Source organism: Daldinia childiae (assembly GCF_008694065.1).
Source record: "Daldinia childiae strain JS-1345 chromosome Unknown Scaffold8, whole genome shotgun sequence".
Classification (NCBI taxonomy): domain Eukaryota; kingdom Fungi; phylum Ascomycota; class Sordariomycetes; order Xylariales; family Hypoxylaceae; genus Daldinia; species Daldinia childiae.
This window is the reverse complement of record NW_022984649.1, coordinates 124220-138676: the sequence shown is the minus strand read 5'-3', so window position 1 is coordinate 138676 and position 14457 is coordinate 124220. Positions and strand designations below refer to the sequence as shown.

Genomic DNA, 14457 nt, shown 5'->3' with positions numbered 1-14457 from the left:
GGCATTTCGACGACGAGTAGCCGCGAATTGATTCATATAAAGCCAACCATAGAGCTCGTTAGACACCAATTTTTCCGGCTAATTTATACAGGACACATTCATACTAGTCGGCCTAGAATAACAATCAAGCACTTCGTTTTATTGCACCACATATACCACGATGCTTTGGGGTAACACAGTCTTCCTTTATCTCAGGCGTGGTCCGGTTTATAAAGAAAAACTGTAGACCCTTAACAGAGGCTTAACTTGTATAAGTTACTTTGCTACTAGTAGGATTATAGCTTTTCCTAGGCGAATCTTAGGTCGTCTTCCTTCTGTCGGAGCCCGTTCAGTCACCAACGGAGCCGTTCACTACGGAGTCGAGGCGCATGGTCAATATATTGAAGATTGCAAACTACAGCCGTAAGCCTTGTTACCGTCTCTCATATGTCAAATCAGCCTGTTGGATGTTACTAAATCGATATCTTAATAGTAAGGCGCCTATGGTATACAAGCTCGAAGGTGATAGGATTTCTAAAATACTTTGGCGTGAGGTTATGGCTGAACTGTCGTTTGCGATGGTGGAAGATATCATATAGGAGCTTGAAAAGGGGAGTTAACTAAATAAAGCTTGTCTCAGCTTGTAGACGATTTTATTGGCATCAAGAACTGTAGAATGACTCCCCTCCCCCCTATATTCTGGTATTTGGTAACCGATAACCTCGTGGCTTTTTAGCTTCGGTTAGATACCTACCTATGTACTCAGGTGTTACCCGTTAGTTGTTTAAATGTAACTGGTCTGTTCTAGTAGGCATAGTTATAAAAAATGGACCTAGGCTTAAAGGATTTCATTATGTATCGAGCCTAGATCCTGCGCCAGCTGAGGCCATTGTCATCACCTTGATTACAACTCTTTCACTATGCGGTCGGCCCTAGCTGAGTCCGGAGTTACACCATCTCCGCTCTCCTCTCCCTTCTTTAACTACCCAAGGTAAGTTAGGTAGTTAATAGCTATTCCTCAGTTATTCGAGTAAAAGTCGGCATCGAAGTTTACCCCGATGTTAACAATACTGAAATAGTTTAACACTCTACTTTCTACTATGATAGATTATATTGTACTAGCGGTTTTGTTTTACGTAAGTTGATAGCAGAACTAAGGTCCTAATACCTACACATAATGACTAATGAATATACACACTTGAAGATATTGATTTATATAACTTACCAATTATTCTTTCATCCTCTTAGCAGTTATCCAGGGCCTTTTGTTGCTAAAATTACGGATGCTTACAATGGCTACTACGCATTTCAAAGACGACTTCATCTAAAAACACGACAGAACCAGCTAAAATATGGTACACCATAAAATATTATACGGACAATACTGACCTGTAAAGATAATAGCTGACTTTCAAATATAGGTGCTGTCGTAAGACAAGGGCCTAATAAACTGATCTTTAACTCGATAAAGGCCTTGCAAGGTGAGATCAACTAAGATAATTTAGCTCTCAATATGTCGTTGACATTAAAGCGGAAGATATATATAATAATGATCGGACTACGAAACCAGAGGCATACATTGCCTTGGGGTCAGGATTGACTATACAAACGACCATAACTGCAATAGATCGTCAGGCTCATCGATCTAGGCGACAATTAGTTGGCCAAGTCATATCTGAGCGCTTTATGCGTACATTCGAGCCGACTATTATCGATCAAGTCAATCTATTTCTTCAACAAATACTTCCATCTGCTCATAAATCTATTCCAGTTAATATAACCGAGCGATCTGAGTACTTAGGGCTTAATATCGCCGGTCTTCTCGGGTTCGGATTCGATCTTCGCCTCCAGACTAACGAGGAGAACAGATTCATGCTTCATATGCTTCACTCCGGGTCGCTTTGGAGTAGCATTTTTTTACATTGGCCTAATTCCCGCAGATTCCGACTTGGATTGGCCAGCTTGCGAGTTTTCCGTCAGTTGAGAGGCAAATATCTCCCCGTGGTGGAGAGGATGATGACTTCTCGTCAAAGACAGGATAAGGATGCTCAACATGACCTTTATTCTGTTCTCGCAGATGCACTAGAGCCTGGGAGTGATGGTCTTCGACAGAGCGAGCTTTGGGCTGAAGCAAATCTCTTCCTAGTCGCAGGTAAGTCACTGATACTGGACTCTGCCACCTGTCTTGTTGGATTTATATTTGCTAAGTGAAATACGCCAGCTGGAGATACCGTAAAAACAGCAATCTGTGCTGTTTTCTTCTACCTATCACGTAACAACGGCTGCTACAAGAAACTGGTGCATGAGATCCGATCCACCTTTACAGTTGGGAGCGAGATTCAGGGTTCGGCTTTGGCAACTTGTCATTACCTCAGGGCGTGCATTGACGAAGCTCTACGAATGTCCCCTCCTGTAGCTGGGGTTCTCTGGAGGAAATACCTTCACGCCACTGGTGATCAACCTTTTATTGTCGATGGACATGCAATTCCTGAGGGTACTGTAGTAGGCGTGAACATCTATTCCATCCATCACAACGCGAAATACTTCCCCGATTCATTCACCTATCAACCTGAAAGGTGGTTAGACCGTGCCATAACACCACAGAAAAAAAAGATCATGCGTGACGCCTTCGTTCCATTTTCGGTCGGCCCACGAGGATGCGCAGGTCAGACTATGGCATACTCGGAAATCTCCATTACAGTTGCTAAAACGCTGTGGTATTTCGACTTCAGACGCGCAACAGGTAGCCTCGGCAGAATAGGGGCTGGGGCACCAGGGACAGGTCAGGGGAGAGAGCAACGAGGGGAGTTCCAATTATTTGATAACTTCACAGCAAGTCATGATGGACCCTATTTGATATTTAAGTGTCGGGAGAATTTCCATGAGGATTTGGATAACATAGAGTTCAACAAGGGCTGAAGACCAAAGTAAACAGTTGTTAATAGACATTAAATTTCAACACGCCATATAGATATGTGCCTAGGTGTAATCTTTGTAGGTTTTAACCACCTTGCTGGCAAACACGTAATGAATCGATCAAACAGCTCACGTAAACTCGTTTCCTAGCAACTGTGTGTGTTTGCCTCATCTGACACTTGCGTACCTGTAGCCTGCCACTGCCCAGCTCTTGCATCTTTTACCAAGAAAAGTTTTATATACCTAAATACATCATATCTCTCAGCTCAGTTACTCAATTATTTATAACTTCCACCTAGATATATTACGACCCAACAACCTAAGAACTCCATTCCACTATCCGATAGTCATTTTAAAACATCCCTTCTAGTGTATTACGGTAGCCATGGACGCCCCGACGGAACATTTCGAATCAATCCTTAAGAGTAAGGGACTTTCTTGGACCTCTATTAGGGTTGCCGATGGCCTTAAGACCTCACTGCTTGGTGCCTGGGGCCCAGACGGAGCTACTACCGGGGTCGCCGAAGAACAAATGAAGAAAGTCTTCAAAGGAATGATCGACGCGTATATGGAATCCAAGTACGACGAGAAATGTGATATCGGCAATCTCGCCTTTCAACCCTTGTTTCTCAGTGCCATCAAAGACAAGGTTCTCTGGGTTCGGAGCCTCTCTAACCGGGAACTCAGCGAGCTCATCTACCTTTTCATTGAGGCCAGAGATCAATGTCTTAAGAGAAGACAAGAAGAGAAATTCCATCCTACTACCCAAGACAGCGAAGTAGCACGCCTCGTCCAGCAGTTTGTGGACCTCTGCAATCATTGCGTCAGCAACCAAGAACAACCATATGCAGTTCCAGAACTTGAACTCGAGGATATGAACGACATCATCCCTTTTAGCCGCGCCAGCCAATTCATCATAGATGATGATCATATGAAGCACGATACGCTACCAGACAAGACAACAAATCAGCGCTACATTGGTTCTAAGAAAGGTCCGTTTCTCATTCCTCAGAGGCGTAAATCTAGCCGCCCGTCAAAGAACCAAGAACCAAAGGTACAGAAGGGGCAAGATCTCGACTTCCTATCCAATCTCCCACTCCGGCCGAAGTCTGATTATAGTTGAGCAAGGAGGAAAAATCCAGTGCTAGGAAGTTAAGATGGTCTAGTTAGATGGATAATTCGGCGATTGTTTTCACCCAACTACTTATTTAGTAGTTGCCATAGCCACGCCAGATATTACGCTTGGGGCGAAAGAGAGAGACAGACAGAGCTCTAGTTGACTTACTATCACATCTTTGTATCGTCAAAGCTCTATCAGCACATATCCCTCTCGAGGAAACCCTACCAATGAGTCAAACCTTTGAGGTTCCTCACGTATAGCTTGGTGTTAATACATTATACCTATTCCCTTTAAGATTTGTTGCCTAATAGGTTAAACATGACATAGTAGAAAAGGTACTCGTGCTTATGTTAAATGTCACTAGGTAGTTTATACTGCTAGGAAGCTTGTTGGAATATTGCAGATACCGCCGTCTATATGTCAGGGGGTTTATACCCAGGTGATTGATGTCATACACAGAGTGAATATCTAGGATGGTAGACCAAAAGGATGATATATTGAACTAGTAACGCCTGGCTTCTACTCTCTTTCGAGGGCGCAGAGCGCCCTTATATAGTAGATAGACCCCTGTAGGCCACCATACCCACTTATACCCTGACACTATAAAATACCCTGTAGCACAACGAGTTGTGCTAATTGGAAAGCTTGCCGGCAAGGCTTTCCAATTAAATACGTTGAAAACCAAAGCCGATGGCTTCGGTTTTTTAAGAGAGGTACGTACCTGATTTTAGACTAAACTACATTTGTACATTTCGGGTAAACTTCAGCCAATAGGGTAAATGCAAAGTCGTAAGGTTTTACTAGCTTGAAAATCCGATCCCTCTACAACTCTATATACTAAATTTAACTTAGGAAAGCAAGCTTTCCAATAATATTCTATTCCCAGCAGTACGTGGTAGTTATACGGTATCTCGTGATCAACATCGCTTCGGCCGTAACATACTTTCCACAGTATAAGAATTTGAGGGATTAACGCTGGAGATACGTTGATCTTGACGCATAAGTGATCTACGGTATAGATTCAACAGGTAGGTAACCAGGTATCCAGAAGTGGACCCCCTGCATTTGTACATATTAAGAAACTGCATGTGGGTGCTCCTGAGGAGGTGGATCGGTAGGTATGTTTGTGTGGACCTCGACTCTTACCCCCTGGTCAGGATGTGACCTTAATCTTATCAGATCATCATTGTGCATGGGAGCCCGTATAATCAGATGCGAATACATCGTAGTACCGCATGTGCCAACACATTCTTCTGCCGAGCCGACCTAAGAGAATGTAGGACATAATGGCGTAGTACTGGCATCTGGGGGCATCCAATAACGGTAACGTCTATGGCCCTTACCTCCGGTTCGGGTCTGGCAAAGGGGCTCCAATCTCATGGGGATAAACCGCTGTAATAATAAAATTTTTTCATGATCATCATCATAGGACGGGCAAGCCCTAGTTAGACCTTGATGCTACCCTTGCTTAATGTTGCGAGATCGGTATAAGCATGCTTCAGCACTGGGTTTGCGATTTTAATGAATCCGTGACGTGATTTTTGGTATGGGATATTCGAGTATATAATCTCGTATCGTAGTCGTGATGTACAGACCCTACATACTTTAACAATAACTGGACTATTTCCTTGGAGATAGAACCGTCGGTTCTAAATCTTCATAATGCTATCCTCAATTATAATAAGCTTCCTTCTCCTTGCACTCCCAGTCTTATCCGTTCCGTCATACCAAAATTCTACGCAGACCATCGAAGATGACCATTTCGACTATATTGTTGTCGGCTCTGGTCCCGGAGGAGGACCTTTGGCAGTAAATTTGGCCCAAGCAGGGTGGTCTGTACTTCTTCTGGAGGCAGGTGGAAACTACACTGGGAACAATAGCCAACTGATTCCTGCTTTCATCGGGGAGGCCCAATGGGATCCAGCTCAATCTTGGGAGTTTTATGTGAAAGACTACAGCAATGAAACCCAAGCCGCTCGAAACGACAAGATGGTTTGGAAAAAGCCAGACGGCAGCTACTGGGTTGGACGAGATCCTCCGGAGGGATCAAGTCCTCTTGGAGTTTGGTATCCTCGGGCTGGGACGCTAGGAGGCTGTGACACACATAATGGTGGGCTTACTGTTAGGCCTTCGGACTGGGACTGGGACAATATTGCGAATCTCACTGGCGATTCGAGTTGGACTCACGATCACATGCTTGGGTATTTCGAAAGGCTAGAGCGCAATCTCTTTTTGCCACCTTCAACACCTGGCCATGGATTTTCTGGATACCAGCCCGTTGGCCGTGGAGACAAGTCACTATTCGAGAGTGAGCCACAAATACTTGCAGTAGCTCAAGGTTCTGTTGCTGCCTTGGGACTCACAGCCAGAGCCGCTTCGCAAGACTTCGACGTCATCGCCCAAAAAGATATCAACGAGATATCTCCAGATCGCGATTTGCAGAATGATGTGTATCAAATAAGCTTCAAGAAAGACGAGCGCGGCCGTCGATTTTCTTCGGGTTCCAGGGTGAACGAGGGTGTTTCGAAAGGCCTACCACTGACTGTCCGATTTAATAGTCTCGTTACCAAAGTGTTAATTGATGATGCATTAACGGCAACGGGAGTAGAATATCTGGAAGGAGAGAGCATTTATTTGGCTGACCCTCGGGCTACGAGAAATAATACAGGAGTGCGTCGAACTGCAACGGCCAAGCGCGAAGTTATTGTTTCTGCGGGCGCTTTCAATACCCCTCAAATCCTATTACTCAGTGGCATTGGCCCAGCTACCGAACTGAATAAGCACAACATCCCCGTGGTGGTGGACTTGCCAGGTGTTGGTCGAAGTCTCCAGGACCATTACGAAGTTCCCGTTATCCAGGAGTTCCCAAATAATTTTACTTTCTGGGACGACTGCTATGTCCCTGAGGGCCAGGTGAACCCATGCTATGAGAGGTGGGAAAAGAATGGAACCGGCCCCTGGTCAACCCTTGGCTTCTTCAACTTCGTCTTGAAAACAAGCTCGGTGACTCCTCGCGTAGGCGAACGAGATTTAATCTTGTATGGCGCAACCGAAGGTATATTAGGCCATTTACCACCATACACTAATTGGACTGGTGTCCTAAGTGCTAAAGATGTGTATACTTACACTATATCGGAATCACACTCGCGAAACCGCGCCGGCACCGTCACACTCCGCAGTTCTGATCCGAGGGACGTTCCAGAGATCAACTTTGAATATTTTACTGATGGCGGAGACAAAGATATACAAGGTCTGGTCGATGGTATTGAGTTTACACGCAAGATCTTCAAGTCGATCCCGGGTCTCGACGGCTTAACTAGGGAGGTGTATCCTGGGGATGATGTAAAAACCCAGGACCAGCTCAAGCAATATGTCCGTGATCAGGCATATGGGCACCATGCTTCGAGCACGGCTGCTATCGGCGGTGATGACGATCCCCTAGCTGTCCTAGATTCTAACTTCCGTGTGAGGGGTGTGAAGGGCTTGAGGGTAGTAGATGCCTCGGCCTTTCCGGAGACTCCGGGAACATTTCCACTGATTTCCCTTTTCATGGCAAGCGAAAAGGCTAGTGATGCTATCCTAGAAGATGCTGCTTCTTCAGACGCTTAAGTCTATCCTGATTGAATATTCTTCACTTTAGAAATCTTAGTAGAATAATACACATTTAATCATTTACCTGGCTACGACTTTGCGATTATATTTCTTATGTTTTTTAGTTGACTCTCCTTGGGTGTTCTTAGTCGTAGCGAGAGCAAATACGTAAGAAATCTCTCATATAATAAGACGCAAAAGGCATGCTAAGATGAAGAGCTAGTAACGAGAGCAGGTATAGGAAATGTATTGTGCCTCGGAAGGATCAGCGAGTAGTTACTCTAATAAGCAGGAGCTATTGACCTAAACATTTTCTTACAGATGAAATATTCTCACTAAAGCATGCCAAGTCATAACTATAGATGCTCGGAGGGTCGAAAATATCTTGGCGGAGAGTACTGATATGTGGAAAGGGGAGCTGCCGGGTAGGGAGTGGGGGAGAGGATGTAACAGTAACATTGATGTCCACTGTTATTTTATCAGATCATCTTATCAACTGTTAAGGCCTTTAGTTAAAAGAAGATGGTGTACTTGTAGTAGTAATTATCTAATATTCTAATAACTTGTATCTTCAAATCGCACTTATACAGTAAAAGGAATGGTATAGGTAGCAAGGGGGGTTACGTAAAAATAGTCGTAGGTACCTACATGCGGTAAATGAACCGGCATGTCTCCACTTTTGATGGTTATCAGATCCGTCGTATTTTTTATCAGATCCGAAAAGATCCAACGGTGTCTACTCGGTAGGCGACTACCACGTTACCCATGCAGCTACCGTATTATACAGGGAAGAAATGAGAAATTCCCAGTGCCTAGAAAATGCCAAGTTGTCTGGATGCCATATGCGCAATTTCCTGGCCGGTCGCGGCCCGGGGATTGAGTTGGGTAGTTGGGTAGTTGGGTTCATAGTTGCGATATTGATACCTATCCAGTGCTGCTTTTTTTTTATCTTTGCTAGCAGCAACAGCCAGAAACTATGAGAATGTGCTATTCTGCGTAGGAAATCTCACAAACAATGGCGGAAGGAAAAGGAGGTCGGACTGACAGTTCTCCGAAGGACAAACCGGTAAGTAATATTTACGGACACACTTATTCACCTCTCCTTAGATCTTCGTATAGTCTCTAACCGCACAGATAGGCACGACGAAAGCTTTTTACCTTCATTCATCTCCTTCTGTTCTCTAATCCAACATGGTTGGATCTCTGTCTCGTCATTGGTGGCGTAATCTTCGCTATAGCCGCTGGTACTCCTTATCCGCTCATAGCCATCCTTTTCGGTGAACTTGTCAATAATCTCAACGGATTGACGTGCGATGTTCGATCCAATATCGACACGACCCAGTATAGGGGCACTATTGATGGTATTCTTGTAAAACTTGTTGCTCTTGCTGCCGCACAGTTCGTTCTCGTGTATTTACACACAGTCTGCTGGAATGTGCAGTCCCAACGATTGATGCATAGATTGAGGGATCGCTACCTTCAGCACATCTTGCGCCAGGAAGTTAGCTTCTTCGACGATAAACACGCCGGCGAAATAAGTGCCCGACTAGATGATGAGTTCACAGCTATCCAAACCGGCACGAGCGAGAAAGTTGGCAGATTCATCGGCCAATCAAGCTTCTTCGTGACGGCATTTATTGTCGCTTTCATTAAACAACCAATCTTAGCGGCGATACTTTTCTCACTTACCCCGGCGTTCCTAGCCTTAACCTTCGCCGGCAGTTACTTCTTCAAGAAATTTGCTGCGAAATCCGCCACATCATTCGCCGCAGGAGGGTCTATAGCATCAGAGGCACTCTCTCGCATTGCCATCGTTCGAGCTTTCGATGCAGGGCCAAGGCTCGAGGCCAAGTTCTCGAAACATATGGCACTCGCACACAAATTCGCAAAGAAAAAAAGTGTCGTTGCTGGTATACAAGCTGGGTTGCTATATTTTATTGCGTACAGCTCCAACGCTCTAGCTTACTGGCAGGGAAGTCGTATGATCGCAGATGCTGTTAGTGGCAAGGGAGACGCGACATTTGGCCAAGTGTATACTGTTGTCTTCTTACTCGTCGATGCCTGTATAATTCTTGGTGGACTCGCGCCCCTTTTTCCAATTTTTGGAGCTGCTTCATCAGCTTACGAGAGGATCAGGGCTGATATGGACCAACATTCGCCTATTGACGTCAATTCTGGAGAGGAGCTCCCATCGGGTGCTGTTGGCTGCATCGAAATCCACGGTGTATCTTTTACGTATCCGTCCAGGCCTGAAAGCTTAGCACTGAACAATGTAGACTTGACCTTTGCAGCAGGGAAACATACCGCTATCGTCGGTCAATCTGGCAGTGGAAAGTCTACGATTGCAGCTTTGATAAATCGTCTCTATAAGCCCACCAAAGGTACTGTTGCATTTGATGGTGTGGATATACAGCTGTTAAGCCCCAGAAACTTGAGAGGATACGTCAGTTTAGTCCAACAGGAGTCCGAGCTCTTTAGGCGCTCCATTTTCGAGAATATTGCTCTTGGCCTTGCGAACTCCTCTCGACCCGAACACGAGAACCTTAGATCTATAATCGTGGGAGATGAATTGGAAAGCTTTGTTAATACCTGTTCAGGTGATATTTTAAAGGAAGCAGCCAGCAAAGGGGGGCCCATCGCGGAAATTGCCGACCTGGTCCAGAAGGCTGCTAATTTAGCTGATCTGACTTTCATCGACGCTCTCGATCAAGGGTTTGGTACGAAGATTGGCATGGGGCTCGTAAGCGGCGGTCAAGCTCAAAGGATTGCTCTGGCCAGATCATTGATCCGGGACCCGAAGGTCCTAGTTCTTGATGAGGCCACAGCGTCGTTAGATTCGACCACAGAAAAGAGAATCCAGGCAAGTATCGACCGGATAGCCGCCGGCAGGACTATTATCTCGATAGCACATCGACTCTCAACAATCTCCCACGTCGACCATGTTATCGTCATGCAAGGAGGTGAAGTAATTGAACAAGGCACATACCAAGAGCTTCAAGAGCGGGGCGGTGCTTTCGCAAATCTACTCGCCTTACAGGGCCTAGACAATCCGACAGGGAAGGGCTCGGAGCTATCGTCTCTAAATAATACGGATGCGGAATCTTTAGACGATGCAGTGCTTAAAGAATTACAACTTGAGAAAAGCAGACTGGTAGAAGAGAATGTCCAAGCCACTCCGAGCAAGGTTGTTCCGGCTGGAATTGGAGAGTCTCTCTCCTCTAGTGATATCCTGACTGGCATGAAGTGGCTAATTAGGCCTGACTATGGATGGTTTGCTATTGCTGTGCCTTGCGCAATGGTCGTCGGCTGCACGTTCTCGGCAATGGCTCTGATATTTGGCCACACTGTCAGTGCTCTTAGTGCCTGTGACGCCACAGCATCGAGTATTCTGTACTTGGGTTACTTCTTCAGCGGCCTCGTCTTTATGCTTGCTGTCGTTGAATTCCTTGCTAATGTGGGTAGTTGGTCTATTTTTGGCAGAATATCGGAGAACCTGGTTTATCGAGTTCGTATTCTGAGCTTCAGGACATTGTTAAATCAGAGTGTCGAATGGCATAACTCCGAGAATCGAACCCCAACCTCTCTTCTCACCATTATAACAAAGGATGGCGCCTCGATAGCAGCGTTCAGCGGAAGCATCATTGCTACAGCGCTCTCCATTATAATCAACTTCTTCATTGCTATAATAATTAGCCATGCTTTCGCGTGGAAAATCGCCCTCGTCTGTTTGGCTATGGTGCCTATTTTACTCGGAGCTGGAATTCTTCAAATCCGAGTCACTTCTCGACATCAAGAAAGAAGTCACAAGGCATTCGTCGAGGCGATAGGTATAACAGTGGAAGCTGTCAATCAGATTAAAACCGTCGCGAGTTTCTCGTTAGAGGATGAAATAATCAACAGGTACCGAAGAGCGTTGAAAAAACCTAAAGCGAGCATGATTGGGGAGGCATTACATGCCTCTCTCTACCTCTCGATCGCCAATAGCACAGGCCTATTTATTTACTCACTATCTTACTGGTGGGGTTCACAACTTATCATGCGCGGCGAATACACTCAGACGCAATTTTATATCGTGCAAGTCTCGATGCTGGTTAGTGCGACATTATGGGGTCAGATGTTTTCTCTCGCACCTGAATTTTCGCGAGCCAAGAGTGCGGCATCGAGAACACTGGGACTTATTAATCTAGGAAGCGATAGAAGACTTGCTAAGCCTTCAGAAATCCTTGGTTTAACAGACGGCCACAATTCCGCAGATGGGAATAGTGGCCGTGACATAGAAGCGGAAGCAGAAAGCAAGTCCCCGAAAATAAACTCGGAAACATCCAAAGGCGCGAGTGTCACATTCAGAAATGTTGCTTTTGCCTACCCATCTCGACCAGATCAACCAAGTCTTGGGGGGGTTTCCTTTACGGTCCAACCGGGCCAATTTCTTGGCATCGTAGGACCTTCAGGGGCTGGAAAATCAACTATCATGAGCCTCATCCAGGGGATGTATTCCCCATCAGCAGGGTCTGTGGAGATAAATGGAATGGATATTTCCCTTCGCGATAACGCCGATTTTCGCGAGAATATTGCAGTCGTGCCACAAGATAGTGCATTGTTTAATGGTAGCATCAAGTTCAACGTCGGCCTCGGCGCTCGTCCAAGCCATGAGGCTAGCGATGTCGAAATTGAGGACGCTTGCCGTATAGCAAACATCCACGATACCATTATAGGACTTCCGCAGGGTTACGACACAGAATGTGGACCGAATGGTTCGCGTCTTTCGGGGGGTCAACGTCAGAGGGTCGCAGTTGCACGTGCCCTGGTTCGACATCCGAGTCTTCTACTGCTTGATGAACCGTCAAGCGCTTTGGATGCTGAGAGTGAACGAGCCGTTAGATTAGGGATCGAAAATTTTGCTGCGCGGGGAAGTACAGTGATTGCTATAACTCATAGACTTCATACCATTCAGAAGGCCGACGTCATTTTAGTGGTGGAAGGAGGAAAAATTGTAGACAAGGGCAGCCATAGTGAGTTGATGGAGCGAAGCGAGAGTTATCGACTGAATGCTTCACAGCAGATTTAGCGTATATGTCGCAATTAAGAGGTGGAGAAACGCGGATCGAAATAAAAGGAGTTGTAAAATGTATATACCTGTAATCTAATATATGAGAAAAGTAACGACGAAGATGAAAAGCAACGTTTATGTAGTGTGAATAAAGGTAGGAATAGCCTCACCTCTGGCCTAATGTAATAGTGAAGCTAAGTCCATCTTATTTACACGTAACCCCACCCCCGCTAATGGGTACCTATTGTTGACGAGGGTTTCTTATATTAGGTCGAAGTCGAATCCCTATAATACTATGCCGTCCTTGGTGGTACCCTCTATGTGCCTGTTAGGAAAGCGTTCTTGTGCGCTGAGATACGCGCGCAGATCTTCGAACTGCTTGGCGAACGTTAGATACAGTTGGTTTATTCTCTCTTCTAGTTGAACTACTGTTTGATACTGTTGGGCTCGAAGACTGCACAGATTGTTTCTGCGAATACGGCACCTCGCCGCGGGCTAACATGTCAACAAATGCGGAAATCCTCTTCTCGCGCCCAGCTTGAGTCTTCAGCGATTTCAGGCGATAGTACATTAGGAAGCGATTTTGCCGTGATAATGCTTCAAAGGCGGTTTTTGCTGCAGGTACGGCCGCAACTGCGACAAGGAACTCTTCTGGCAGCTCTGCCGTTGCTTGGCCCGCGTATGCGGATTCCCAGCGGCCGTCTGCTTTGGCAGCCTCGACGACGCGTCGTCCCGCATCTGTCATTCGGCCCTCGCGTTCAAGACGTGCTACATGTTCGACATTTCGCTTCGACCAGCTGCTACGCGGCGCGCGTGGCGTGAACCGCTGGGCGTACGATGTAAGCGCATTCTCTCCAACACCTTTACGAGTCTGTCCGTCAATCCATCCGTGGCAAAGTGCTTCATCAAGTGCTTGGGCGTACGTGAGCGAGGTTGGGGCTGCAGTACCCTTCTTGGCTAGGGTTAACCACACGCCCTTAGACGTACCGGCGCTACGAAATAGCCAGTTTGACCACGCTGCCGCGTCGGCAATAGTGAGGATCGGAAGCTCTATAGGCATTGCTAGACTAGTATCATGCTTAAATCGACTAAACGCGTAAATGCTATAAAATGTTTCGGTGCTATCTCAGTTACGAAAAGTCTAAGTAATTAATAGGTAGTTATATGAAAATGTATTGATGACATCCGTACGGATCCGAACAATTGTTTATGAAATTTGAGAGTTGCTTACATAATGATATGTACCTTAGGTAGTAGGCACCTAAGGAGGCACCTAAGGAGGTACCTATTTAAAACGGTCCGTGTAAGTTGGCATCCACCCTACCTTTTACAGGCTTATGAATAATTTATTCAAGGCATTCAAGTTCATCATGGAAAATACATCTATATGAGACCAATAAACATCTATGCCGAGTCCGATAAGATTTCCTGCCCTTACTTCACTTAATAATGGCACTTAATAATGGCCAGTCCTCCGCTCCGTGAATTGGGATAGCTCCCCGACAGCGTGTCAACGCTCGGCATATTAGAGTTAGAGCGTGTCCCATCAGCTTTATTATTCATGACCAAAATTACAACTCGTATAACTCAACTTGAATAGGTATAACGATAAGACTCATTATTTAGAACAATATTCTCAAGAGTCTGATTGGGATTATACATACTCCTGTTGGAGCAATGCGTGCTTTGCCTTTTACCTGAGCCACGCTGAGCATTGCCCCGCCCTCTTATTACACTGCTGATATTACAGTGTCATATTATGAAATATGTGTAAACAAGTCATCGAGTGTGAACCGAGAAA

General features: G+C 45.6%; 4 protein-coding genes across 4 annotated transcripts; 3 read left to right on the top strand and 1 right to left on the bottom strand.

Moving 5' to 3' along the window:
- Positions 1-3280: 3280 nt before the first annotated feature.
- On the top strand, positions 3281-4018 carry GL218_06831 (uncharacterized protein; the record flags this gene model as incomplete). Its single annotated transcript, XM_033583560.1, has 1 exon — positions 3281-4018. One exon carries the CDS (start codon positions 3281-3283, stop codon positions 4016-4018), a length of 738 nt encoding a protein of 245 aa, XP_033433239.1.
- A 1659-nt stretch (positions 4019-5677) lies between these two features.
- Positions 5678-7624, top strand: GL218_06830 (Oxygen-dependent choline dehydrogenase; the record flags this gene model as incomplete). Its single annotated transcript, XM_033583559.1, has 1 exon — positions 5678-7624. One exon carries the CDS (start codon positions 5678-5680, stop codon positions 7622-7624), a length of 1947 nt encoding a protein of 648 aa, XP_033433240.1.
- A 997-nt stretch (positions 7625-8621) lies between these two features.
- Positions 8622-12674, top strand: GL218_06829 (Leptomycin B resistance protein pmd1; the record flags this gene model as incomplete). The annotated part of the gene is made up of 2 exons (XM_033583558.1): positions 8622-8672; positions 8745-12674. The coding sequence occupies 2 exons, from the start codon at positions 8622-8624 to the stop codon at positions 12672-12674; spliced, it is 3981 nt and encodes a 1326-aa protein (XP_033432991.1).
- A 310-nt stretch (positions 12675-12984) lies between these two features.
- Positions 12985-13716, bottom strand: GL218_06828 (uncharacterized protein; the record flags this gene model as incomplete). Its single annotated transcript, XM_033583557.1, has 1 exon — positions 12985-13716. The coding sequence occupies one exon, from the start codon at positions 13714-13716 to the stop codon at positions 12985-12987; it is 732 nt and encodes a 243-aa protein (XP_033432990.1).
- Positions 13717-14457: the final 741 nt, after the last annotated feature.